This window comes from Nestor notabilis, unplaced genomic scaffold (genome assembly GCF_000696875.1).
Source record: "Nestor notabilis isolate BGI_N333 unplaced genomic scaffold, ASM69687v1 scaffold11022, whole genome shotgun sequence".
Lineage (NCBI taxonomy): Eukaryota > Metazoa > Chordata > Aves > Psittaciformes > Psittacidae > Nestor > Nestor notabilis.
This window is the reverse complement of record NW_009917930.1, coordinates 3,157-16,240: the sequence shown is the minus strand read 5'-3', so window position 1 is coordinate 16,240 and position 13,084 is coordinate 3,157. Positions and strand designations below refer to the sequence as shown.

The 13,084-nt window shown below is 39.5% G+C and overlaps 1 protein-coding gene across 1 annotated transcript in view; it reads left to right on the top strand.

Annotated features, from left to right (window-relative positions):
• Positions 1–12,694, top strand: part of MLIP (muscular LMNA-interacting protein) — a gene marked incomplete at both ends in the record, with an annotated part of 79,789 nt that extends 67,095 nt beyond the window's left edge. The window contains 2 exons of the mRNA XM_010009475.1: positions 715–1,083; positions 12,623–12,694. Of these exons, the coding sequence (XP_010007777.1) occupies positions 715–1,083; positions 12,623–12,694 (441 nt within the window). The remainder of the gene's footprint in view (positions 1–714; positions 1,084–12,622) is intronic.
• Positions 12,695–13,084: the final 390 nt, after the last annotated feature.

Genomic DNA, 13,084 nt, shown 5'->3' with positions numbered 1-13,084 from the left:
CTGCTGCAAGAGAAATATGATTTACCTTAGCAGTTTCAATATTGAATCATTTGGTGATGTGAGTGTCATATGCCCAGTTTGCACTACTTCCACTCTCATCCAAAGCGTGCTTGAGAAGTTATGCTATGGAAGTGGAAATTGCAGAAAATGCAAAGAACAGTTGTAGTCTGTGCTGACAAGCTTGAAGATACAGTAAAGCTCTCTGACCTCAGATTCTTTGTCTGCTTTCTTCAAAGAATGCCCTGGTGTAAAGGCCTTTGTTTCTTCATTAATATGTATAGGTTTTGTCCCAGATTTTTCTGTCAGACTCCTCTGAGGAGCATTGTCTGCACCCGTGGATCCCATGGTTGGGATGCCTTCCCATCGTGTCTGGCATAGTCTGCTCTGACAGCTCATTCAGCTTGACTGCACCCTCCTTTTCGGTTCCTGCGCCAGCCCCAGGCTTGGGCCACCGTTGTGCTCAGAGTCCCCTGTTGCTCTGTAAGATGCTGGGAAGGCAGTCCTGCAACTTCGGCTGGGGGGCTGGAAGTGGGGTGCTCCCCAGGCAGATTGTTTCTGCTTGGTGCTGATGCCCAAATTCTGTTTGCCCTCTGCACCTTCGGTAGTGCAGTGCCAGCCACCACTGCAAGGCAAAATTACTTTGCATTTTGGGGAGCACAAATAAAATTTGTGCTAAATCCTAATAGGGTTTTTTTTTCCTTATATCTTTTGCAGTCTAATGCAGTCTCTGATGAGCTGGCCTTAAAGAGTGGGGCCAGACAAGAGTGTCTGTCAGCCACCCATACAGACAGCATCAGAACAGTTTTCCAGTCCCTGGGGTGTAATTCGAGCAAAGGAGAAATGCAGGAGAATGACCTTTTTAAGGCTGAATTTATCCTCATTACGGACTCTGGTGAAGAAGATGAAGTAGCTGCTGCCTCGAGCAACGCTCATCGGCCTTCCAATGGCTATGGTCCCATCAGCCCTCAGCTGCTGGCCACATCCCATGTTCCCCCTGGAATTGGGGCAGGAAAACCTCCTGGCGATGGGCACGTTCCAGGTGCTGCACTTTCCCACAACACTGCTGATCCGCAAAAACATCAGGTAACCTGTTCTTTAAACTCTGGAGCTAACCTTTGCTTTCTAAAGTTTTCAAGACATGAACACTGAGTCAGTTTGTAAAGCAGCTTGGCCAATTTATTTTTTAATTAACATTTTTGTTGGCCATTCCTGTCATGTTTGGACTCTAAGGTATTTTCCCAACCCTTCTGACTTGCTGCCTCTCTATGGCTTTGGTGTATACATGGAATAGGTAAAGCAAACCTATTGTTCTTTCCTTTAAGAGCAGCTCATCTCACAGCAAGTTAATCAGAAGATTTTAGATTCCTAGCTAGTCTAAATGGACTGAAATAAGTGGAGCCTGTAGATTATTTGAATTAGTAGCATCAGACTTCTCAGGCCTAGTTTTTGTTCTCAGCATGTGCTGTTGCAAAAAAATAAATCCATTATTCTGATTGTTAGTTAGCACTGACTTTGCACAAGTGTAAAGAACTAATGATGATGAAAGGTCCATTTTATGTTGATCTTTTTAGGGTACATTTATTGATTTATTTAAATTTTAAATTGTCACTGGGACAACTCAAAAAAGGTCTTTAAAATGTTTCATTTTCAAAATGCATCAATCCAATTTACTGCATGAAAAGTTAGTGTCTCCCATTTTGGAAAGAGCATAGATGGTTTTCAAGAGTGTACATGCAGTGGAAAACTCTACCTGTAGCAAAATCGCAATATCCTTCATACATGAAATAAATTCAGACATTTTCTTTGACCTTGACAGGGATTTCATAATTTGAAAATGCAATTCTTCATTGATACTTAAAAACATAAGATTTAAGCATGGCTACTTTGTCTCTGAAAATGAATAGGACTTCCTATGTTGTGCTGAAATACCTGTGGTATTCAATTTTTCATAAAATTCAATGTGAATATTTAATTGAGGAAATTGTGAATAATAAATCCACTCTGGTTTTGGATTCACAGCATTATGGAATATCCATTTCTTCTGAGAAACTCCCAGTGAAGTCAATTGAATTTTACCTGAGGAAGGTATAAAGTTGCAGATAAATCTGTGTAGAGGAAGCAGCCTATAAAAGAGTAACTGTCATTGGGAAATACAAATTTATTTCAACAAAGTTCAGTATACAGATTCTGCCAGGCTTACTTGGGTGGTTTCTTTAAAAGGTATTAAAGAAATTGGGTGGTTTTTTGTGAGACTCTTTAAAAAAAAAAAAAAAAAAAAAAAGCTGAAAAGCTGTAGCTTTCTTAAGCTTTCCTTCTTAAGGCTCCAGAGATTTTGTCAAGTTTTCCATAGTCTCCAGTGCTTCTTTCTGACTTTCTGGTTCTCAGGTCGCAGGCTTGTTAGGGAATTTATTTTTTCGTGTTATCAAATTCTACTGAGATCAAAGCATGGTTAACTGGCCCCAGGACCAGGTCTACATTGAATCAGATCTCTCAGACACGAGTTTTGCCTTTTGGCCCCTCAGTTTGTCACACTGTCCCTTTTCTTTTTGACCAGCACGTCTTAGGGCCTTGCAGGTATAAGTAACAACATTTTTTGTGCCCTTCCAAAGCAATGTGTGTTAGATGGGGCTAACACTGTAAAACTTGGTCCTTGGTGGACCACCCTGATCAAGATAAAAATGCATGTATGTATTTGTATTAGATGGGTATAACACTGGAACTGGTCCGTGGTGGACCATCCCAATTATCTGGAGTGAGTGTGCACGGCAGGGAGCCAGCAGGGCCACCTCTCCTGGCACAGGCTGGCCCCCTGTGTCGGGATGAGTTGGCACTTTCTGGCATATAGAAGGCCCGGGGTTCAAGAGAGATCGAGGAGGCAGATCCAACTACCTTTTATAGACAACTTTACCTCCACGGGGCCGCCCGCAAAAGTGGTGCCTGACACCCTGTTTCTACACCATGCACCTCGGAGCTGGCCTCCTGGTCATTGGACAAGTGAGTGGGTTGGTAAGAATCTGTGCCTAATCTATTCTTTGGTAGCCTTTAGTTATCTCTCTTTCTAGCTTGGTATATCTCTGTATTTTACATCTATTTTAAATCTTGTAATAAACTTTCTAGCAGTTTGGAGGGGGTGTGTGGCTTACGTTCCTTCTCCGCCTGGAATCCTTCAATCCCTGGAACACACTGTAATCTCACAAGATCACTAGTCTTGTACCCAGGGCAGCTCTGCCACTCCAAATGTGCTGAAGATCTCCTGGGCAAGGCTCAGTACTAGACTATGACCTCTTTTATATTTTTGGGATCATCATTCATGAGGCATCAAGATCTTTTTCAAGTTTCTCGATCCCTTTGTGCTAAGGTAACTTTGCCACCTATTTCAACTTTCTTTATACATTTTTAGGAAATGTATATCTGAGGTGCACCTAAGAAGAGAAAAAGGCTTGCAGTTGAATCACAGACCAACGAAACACAAAACTACTTTGGTCACTCACTTCCGTTGCACTAATCCAGTACAACTACAGAAGTGTTCTAAACCAGTAGAGAAACTGAACAATAAAAAAAAAAGGCAAAACAAATGCCATGGATCAAGTGATTATATCTCACCTCCTGGCACTGGTGAGGTTATACCTATAAAATCATGTGCAGTTTGGTGGCCAGTCAGCCCCAAATTCAACAGACATAAAGAAGGGAATGGGGATGCAGCACAAAGCCATAAAGGTGGCATGGGCACATATGAGCTGAGGCTGAGAGAGCTGGCTTTGTTGATTCCTATCAAGAGGCAGCCAAGGAGATATCTAGGCTTGAAGGGCCACAACTACTTGAAGGGCGTTTACAGAGATGACAGAAGCAAAATCCTGTCTGCAGTGGCAGGGGGGACAGCAGAGGGGCCAAACCAAACACGCAAACCAAAGCCTGGTAGGTCCCAGCTGGACACGTGGAGAATCTTCCTCACAGGGAGGTGGTGCAGCACTGATGCAGGCTGCCCAAGGGTGCTGGAGCCACCTCTGTTAGGGGCTTCAGAGACTTGGTGAGACAACCACAGATGATCTGACCTGCTGGTGTTGGTGACAGCCCTGCTCTGAGCAGGAGGCTGGACTAGATGATCTCAGGAAGTCACTTCCAAACAATTTTGATTATGATTCTTTGATCCTGTAAATAAGAGGTTGATCATCTATAGATGTAGTTAATACTGTAATACAATAGCAGAATCTCTTCAGAAGACTTGAATAATGGCTTAATTATCTCAGGATGTAAATGTTCAGTGGTGTTCAAACTGGAAGAAGACTGCTGCAAAATGTCTTTATCATATTCACAGGAGCAAATTTATCATCTGCTACCATGAATATTTTCCTAGCTGCTTATAAATCTTCTTTATTAATTTTTAATTAATTAGAAGTCATTGCACATCCTGCTCTTTCATTATGGAGTTTCATATTAGCTCCTCATTTTCTTTTAATCCATTTTCTTGGTAAGGAAGATTTATCTATTTTATTTTGGAATAGAGATTTCATTCCCTTGTTCTGCTTTGTTAGTTGATCAACATCCAGAACTTATTATTCAATTCAGGAGGCTACTCCAATATACCAGATGCACTACTATGCTGCTTTCTAACTTGTTAAATAATTTTATGTTTTGTGACATATTTAAGAATATTTTTTTCAGAATGATTAAAACTTGGTAAATTATTCTCACTTTCCAGTATTTTTTATTAATCAGCAGCTTTTTCAAATAGAGTTAAAATTTCTTAATCCAATAGAATTTATGGTACAATATAATTGATATTAATTTTCATATTCTGGTATTTGCCTTGTATACATCTATTGGCTTTCCACTTCGAAATGGGACACCTTAATGCATGTATAAAATAAGGGGAAATCAGTGTGGTTGTAAAGGCATTCTGATTGTTGGTATTTATTTCTATAAATCAATGCATAGCTTTTGCTTTTCTGACGGTATCTTATACAGATAGTATCTTCAGTTTACAATGCTTTCTGTTTATAGAGCATTATTTAGCAGGGAGAGCTCACTTATTTTAAGTTACAAGGCCTAATAGGGTTCTGATCTGAATATATAGCCCATATTTAGCCTTTTATGTACAGGTTAGCTCTTAAAAGTCTCTAAAAGTCTTGTTCTTCTGTTACAGATTCTTCCAGCATGTGCCTCTCACTTTAAAATTATTTGATTTCTTCTTATTTTTGTTTTGTGATGTATTAATACTATGTAACATAACAATAATAACCATAATAATCATAATAATAATTCCTTTATCTTATAGAAAAGATATTTTTATTAAAAAAAAAAATTCATAACCTGAGCCAGAACATCGCGCAAGTCATGTCTGTAGGAACTAAATGGTATAATTGTTTTTTATAGAATTGCATAATATTTTCAGGGTATCAAACAGTAAATAAATAGGTGGGTTTATATTTGTATGAAGTTTGTAAGGATTAGAGTAAATGTCCTCACTTTCAAAATGATCAGTCTAAAGTTAGGTGATAATTTGTAGCCTTCTGGTTTTACAGTTGACTTAGCTCGCTATTTCATACTGATATGTTTTATTCATATTGTGTATACCCCAGTTTTTAATTTCAGCATTATAAGGACCTGGAAGATTTTGAGAGAATTTCTTTCTTTAGAAGCATAAAACTGTATAAAAAGTTGATAATATACTTGTACACTCTAATTAGTTTTGACAAATCCTAATTAGAATAGACCTAAGAAAAAAGGCACCCATGAAAGAGATCATTATTGTTTTATTAGTGTATTGTAAGACTGTGGAAAAGGGGATAAGGGCTTTTATATGCCTGCAAACTGTCAAATGCACTGCTCTGTGAATGACAAGAAAAGTGAAAAACGAACTGGATGTCTGATTTAAGTAGTTCTGAGCAAATTTCTTGTTCCGATATCACAGTACTTCAGAAGGTATTGTTTACTGAATAAGAAAATGAATACTTGACTTGAATCTCATTCACAGAAAGACTACTTTCCACTGAACTGGTAAAGTGAGATGGGGCAATATTGCATTCTTCTCACTTTCTGTTGTGATTATACAATGTGAATGGTATAATATGATTCTGGACACTGACGGCACAACTGTCTTGGATTTTACCTGAAATGAAAAATACAGTAGACATGAACCTTGCTTAGTCAACAAAACTGAGGTTTGGATAAAATAACACATAACTTGTCTGTCACCTCCCCTGAGAGTTTTATCCATCAGGCTGTATTCCCATGTTTAAGACAGCCCTGTGCTTTTAACCCACAGAGCAGTACTAATGGAAACATTATATGCATGACCACAGGACTGAAATGTGGTGTGCTTAACAGTTCCACAGGTTTCACGATATTAATATTTCTGTTTTTCTTTTTTCTCCAGTTAATTTCTACTCTTTCCATCTCTGATCATCTTTCCTCTAAACCACCTGCTGACCACTTAATTTCTCAAATTAATCAGAAAGTAGCGTGTGGTGCCAAGGTTAACCTGAATCAAGCCTCTTCGCTGGAAGACTCCTCTAACATCTGGCAGCCAGCAACCGGGTTTTCTAAGCAAGATTCATCTCTCTACTTTCAGTCTGCTTCTGTTCCCCACAGTTCACCTCCCTCCATGTCTAAATCATCCTCTTCTGCATCAGACAGTTGTTACTCCACTCCTCAATTGTATGATAACCTACAAACACCAAGTCCCTATATATCTGGCTGTGTTTGCAAAATGGGAGGCTTCACCACATCCTCTGTTCCAGCAAAGAGTCCAAGTCCTTCCCCCAGACATTCACATTCAGCTGAAATTCAAGTATCGTCAGCTCAGTCTTTATCCCCCAGTTCTTCCAAAAGACTGAATGCTTTATCTCCTGTCCCTGTACATATAATAACACATTCACTATGTCCTAGCCCTAAACCTTTGTCTCCACCCTCTCTTTATGGCTCCTCTTCGACCATATGTAGCATAAATGAGCCTTTCACACCAATGTCATCTAGAGGAAATTTAGCGAAGTCAGGAGACAGATCCCCTCTGCCAACCAGACTTACCCTCTTAACTGCTATTTTAAGATCGGGCTCTTCCCAGCGGAGACCAGTTTCTCCTGCTTCTTGTCCCACATTTTCTCCTAGTCCCCTTAGTTCTTCAACACTTGCAATAGATCAAAAGTCCAAAACAACTTCCCCAACCCCCAAGAAATCTGTTTCAAGCCCTCCTGTAAGACCAGATTTTCCCAGTAGAGAGGAATATTGGCTTTCAAGATGGGCTCAGCATCAGCCTTTACCCTCCAAGCCTCATCCCACTCCTCGGGCAGGGTCTCTTTCTCCTAAAAGCCATGTTCCAGGCAGAACACTTTCTCTGGATTCCCAAAGTTCTCTGACATCCCCCATCTTGTCCCATAGAAAATCAGTTGCCTCTCCAGGTTTGCAGTCCGCACTGCTTCCTCCTTGTGCTCCAGCACCCTCTTCCCTTGAACACCCTAACTCTCCTTCCCCAGAAGGGTGGCAGTATGCTGCCTCTGGGTCTCAGGCACCTCAGAAGTCTCAGAGGGTACACACTTACTCACCCATCTTTACCTGCCGGTCATATCCTTTACTTTCTTCCACCAGTCTTAGTGGTATATTCTCCCCCACCTTAGAAAAACATTCATCTCCTTCCCCAAGTCTTTTACATCCAGCTTCTAGATCTAAATCAAATTCACCTCAAACTTCTGTTCAGGAGATGAGTGCCTCCTCTCCTATCCCTTCAAGTGCCTCAAAGCAGCGGTCTCTCTCACGGCCTCATTCTACTCCACCGGTTCCACAAACTGGTGATACTAATTCCTATCCACTGCAGTTTAATTCTCCATTGGTGTACACAAGTTATAGGTCTAATTCCTCGTCTCCAAGATCCGAACAATCTGCTATCTCACCAGTGTTAAAGTGCAGATCTCCTGTCTCAGACAAGTCACCAGGCACACTACCATCAAGACCCAGAGAGCTGACTTCACCACAGTCTTTTTCCCTGCTTCCTGACCATGAAAACATCAAACCCAAGGTACTCTTAGTGCATGCTTATTTTCTAATAGTTCTTTGTCCCTGTAGGAAAAATCACATCCATGTTGCACAAGGCTAGTAAAATAAATGAGCTGTGGAAAAAAAAATATTTAAAAAGGAATCACTTTTGCATTGATAGTGAAGATAGTGAAGACCAAATTCTATCATATCAAATTGCTAGCAGTGTGTTCTGTATTACGGGGAAGATGCTGTAGGAATCCTTCAGCATAAAAATGAAATACTTTATTCATGAGTGGGAGGAAATAGTGCTGACTGGATTTGTGTCCAGTGGCCCTGATGCACATTTGGTGCACTTATTTTTGAAGCTCACCTAGAACACTAGTGTGTCAAAAATAAACATAAATCATGTTCTATACACCTATGCTAATTTAAATCCACATGTATTCCCACTGAAAGGAATAGAAATCTGGTTATTTCAGATGCAGGGCCGAGCTAGAAGCAGTCTAATAAGATTGATGTGAACTGGCTGGTCCAGTGACAGCTAATTCCCAAGCACCTCATCCTACCTGTCCTCCCCACTCCCCAGGAGGCTGCACTCACCAGCCCAGAGGCACGGCTGAGCTCAGCCTGAGCAGGGACTTTGGGGCTAAGAGCCAGAAAGGGAGGACAAGGTCAGTCTCTCGTTTCTTCCCTTTCCTTTGTACTTTTCTGATCTTGTTGTGCTAGACAGCACGTAAAGGAAAAAAACCCCAACCAAACAACAACCTACAACATGAGCTACTGCAAATATGAAAGTCTGACACTTAACGAATCAAGCACAATCCTGCTGTTTGTCCTCCACCTGAAGGTGGGGGAGCCCCAGCGGACTGAGAATAAGCAATGAGAATGATTACTGCAGGAGGGCTTGGGAACCAGTCATACTTTAAACCTAAGGATGAATCTTAAGAATGGGAAGGGGGAGGAAAGGAAAGCTGATCAAAAAACTTGCAGCAGGTAGGTGAAAACAGAAGGAACTGCTATGTAAAAAAGAAGAGCTAGAAGACATCAGAGGTGCAGAAAGCTTTCCAATCTCTTTTATCTCTGCACTTTGTGCTTCCTTCATGCCTCCTTTTGCTCATATCTGAGCTCTGGCTATCACTAAAAGACTACCAAAGTTTAATGATTTATTTGTTCACAGCACAAAATTACAGCCTGGTCTGCCAGATCAAGTTGTGTCAGACATGTTCCTAACAGCTTGGCCATGGCAGGGGTGATCTGAACTGCTTGGAAAATGTTAATTGAAAATGAGAGGTTTAAATCAGCACAAAGTAGCAATTGTCATGAATAGTTCTTTTAAAAATCAAACAACCCAAGAGGAACTGTTGTGCCAAGCACAGCCCCTGTCAGTATTACTTAATGAATCAAAAAGACAAATGAAATTGTAGAAATTCCAAGAAAAAAGCCCCAGGACAAGAATGAAAGGCATGACTGAGCCTGCAGATTGCAAAGCAGTTGCAGTTTCTGCTAGTCAGTGCAATGAGCACTGTAAGAGTCCCTGGCATAAGGAAATTCTCTGCTTGTGACACGGAGCTATTGCCTAGGTTTGCATTTGCAGAGGTTATTGCTCCCTGTCTTCCCTACTGTCTCTTTCCTGCTAATCCTGCTTCATCATGTGATATGGTGACACTTTTGAAACTGCCCAGCACCCCATGGAGACAGTGAGAGTGTCCACCAGTTTAATAGACTTGGACCGTTAACCAGGTGAAATTTTTAATCATCCTAACAAAGCTGGCTCCACCAGGGATGTGGAAGATCTGAATTCTCTAAATCAAATGCAGCTAGGTGTTCAGTGTGGGAAAGGTCTCTTGTGGCTTTAGAATGTGAGGCTGAGATTTCATTTACAGTTAATAGTGTGCATTCAACAACCCCCTTTCCTCCTGCTCTCATTTATTTCCATACCTAGTTTACGGCATAGCTCAATGAGCTTTGCTGATTTGTTAATGATACCAAGTTCTCTGAAAACTCTCCAGCCTCATATCCCAGTATGTTTCCACTGAAAAAGGAAAAGATTGAGGACACATAACATTTAAATCCTAAGCAGCATTTAGGTCTCTTTAGTGCCAATCAACTCAACTTCAGAACTACACAAAGCAAGTTGCTTCATCTGATGACTGTTGATGCATGACAAAATTTTTGCCTCTATGAATGTGCTAAGTGAATATCAAGGGAAAAGCACAGCATCTACAAGTGCTTGACTCTGGCATGTATAATTTATCTACCTTAATGTTGCTTAAACAGTGGTTAACATTGAGACATGTATTAAACCGATGAACTTCTTTAACTGTTTGCATTTTTATATATAAGCATGTGCTTTCGCATGCTTTATATATTTATGATCACCAATGATTTAAAAATATGATTGCTTTGCAAAGTGAATATAAACATAAATCCACATAATAGTGTGAACTTTGGGTGACCAAAGGAAACAAAAACCCCTCTTCCTGGACTTTGCAGACACATTAATAGTGTCCTCATGGACCTAATACAGAAAAATTAACAGTAGGATGGAGTGGAGATACAAAATTGCTGATTCTGCCGGAACAGATTAGAATAAAAACTTCTGGCTGTTGTTTGAAAGCTCTTTGCAGTGATTTCATGGGGTATCATTTCTACATATTCTTTGATTTTTCCTATTTGAATGTAGCACAGGAATGCATGTAGATCTACCCATAACAGCTGGGGAACAAATTAACTGTAACAACATGAAGCTCAGCACAGCTGCAAAACCTACCACAAAGCAGGAAAGATTACTCCTGAGGAGCTCTGCAACACCATGGTTAGTCACTGATTTTGAGGCTTTATAAGTATGTGTCTAGCACACTTTGCAGTGCCCTGTGGGTGCCCTGGGTTATCATTTGAACAAGAAAAGTAGGGCAATTCTCTCAAAACTCCCCAGGCTGATATTTGCCTGAGCTTTGATATTGGAGATGGTTTGCTTCTGACTGGACCATGGCACAAGCTGGCAGACCTAACTGTCCATGGCTGTTTAAAAATATTGTTATATTCCTGTGAACCAGATTATTACATATTTAGGCATTGAATAATAACTTTAAATAACATAAACTAATGTGTCAGTCAACATATTCTTATAGACAAGAAACTGAATTAAAGACTTTCCATGCATCTCAGACACTGTCACAATAGCACATTGCTCACAGGATCCACAGTATCTGGAAGCGATAAAACACCTTTAAGTGGTATAGAAAAGTCTACATTTTAGCAACCTGATCTGTCTTTGTTTAGTTCATATAACAGTACAACCACTTCAAAATGGTCACAACATTCTCATCATATATGATATCCATCTCATCATATGTAAAAGCCTGTGGGCTAGTAAAAATGTTGCATTTCATTTACATGCATGATTTTATAAATTTCTTGATTGAATATCAATTATAAGCAAACAAAGATACATTTTGTGGATATGCCATTTTAAATACTTGGAATTGTGGTCTTCCATCATACTTCAGTGAGCAGTATTTTACCTCTTAGCTGCATATAGATTTTGTACATAGATATATATATATGAATATTACACATACTTATAGAAGAGTGTTGCTGTCTACATGTTCAAAGGGTAGGATTCAACTCATGTGAGTTTTGATCTTTGAAAGTTAAATATCCAAACACAATTTGGGCAAGTCTATTATAGCTAATGGAAAGAATATGGCAGTTTTACAGGATGATTTTACTTTACATTGCTAGATGTCTATTTTGGGATGAGATGAATACTGTGAAGAATCCTAGCTCTTAAACTCATGTAATGTAGAAGAATCTCATCAATAATTTTAAAACTACTAATTCAACCTTCATAATTAGAAAGGAAATGTAGAAAGTATGGTTTCTAAAGAGTTAAAAATAACTGTTGAGCTAAAGCAATCTAACAAATAAATTATTTTAAAATAATAATTCTTAAGGATGATCTTTGAAATTGTATACCCAAACCCATACGTTTTGTATGATTTAGATTGCCAGTCCTATATTCTTGGTTAGAATGTGAAAGTTCCTACAGTTACTTTGAAATATTTGTTTGGGTGGTAGAGTTACTTAGGCGGGAGATGAAAAGCTGTGACGTGACTTAAATGACTTATCCACTCATATAAGTAATTCAGCATTTAAGGATCCTAATCAGTCTCATTAAAGCATATCACAGAAATCCCTCTGACTTAGTGGTCCAGAATAAGACTGCACAGCAGTAGTTGTTGAAGTACACCTACTGACAGAAGTAGCTGTGCATTATCATATCAAATCACAAGCAAACTTGGAAAAACTTCACAGCATCTCCAGATATTTGTTTAAGGATAGTAGGCAGCAGAAGCAGTCAAAATCACTTTGGAAGTTATAAACTGGTACAGAGAATTTACTTTGCTCTACTTCATTCCTAAAAACAAAATATGTACATTACAGTCCTTTAAGATCTTAACAGAAGCACAAGATGTTAAGAAATAGCTTTCCTAGGTAATATGTTAGCATTGTATTGTTGCAACATGTCTGCAAGACAATTGGAATTGTCTTTCATTCTGTCGTACCTTTCCTCTCTCTTCCCACTCTCCCCCTCTTCCTCTTCTACCCTGTTTTACTTTTCTTCCTGCTTTCTGGTTTACCCTTTTAGCAATACAAGATCAAGACAAGCTACAAGGCATTTGCAGCAATCCCTACAAACACATTACTTATGGAACAGAAGGTTAGTGTTTGCTCAAAGACATGGGGATCATGTTGTATATTTGACACCATTCAACTTTATGTACGTATTCTGACATTTCTCTGGGGGATCTTGCAGAGTATAAGCCCTGGGAACTAACTGCTCAGGATTATAAATCCAACCATTTTTCAGGGTCAGTCACTTGCCACCAGAGATCAAAGCCTCCACTAATCTGAATTTCTGCAAATAAATTTACTGTAAAAAAAAAATGTCTCGAAGGAATTGCCATTTATGGCAACATCTCAAAGTCTGGTTTATTATTGGAAAGTGTCTGGAGCACTGATATTCTGGGACGTAACAATCATTAGGTCTCTGTCAGTTAATGATTATTCAAAGACTATGATTATACTAGTAAATTTAACATTGCAAAAT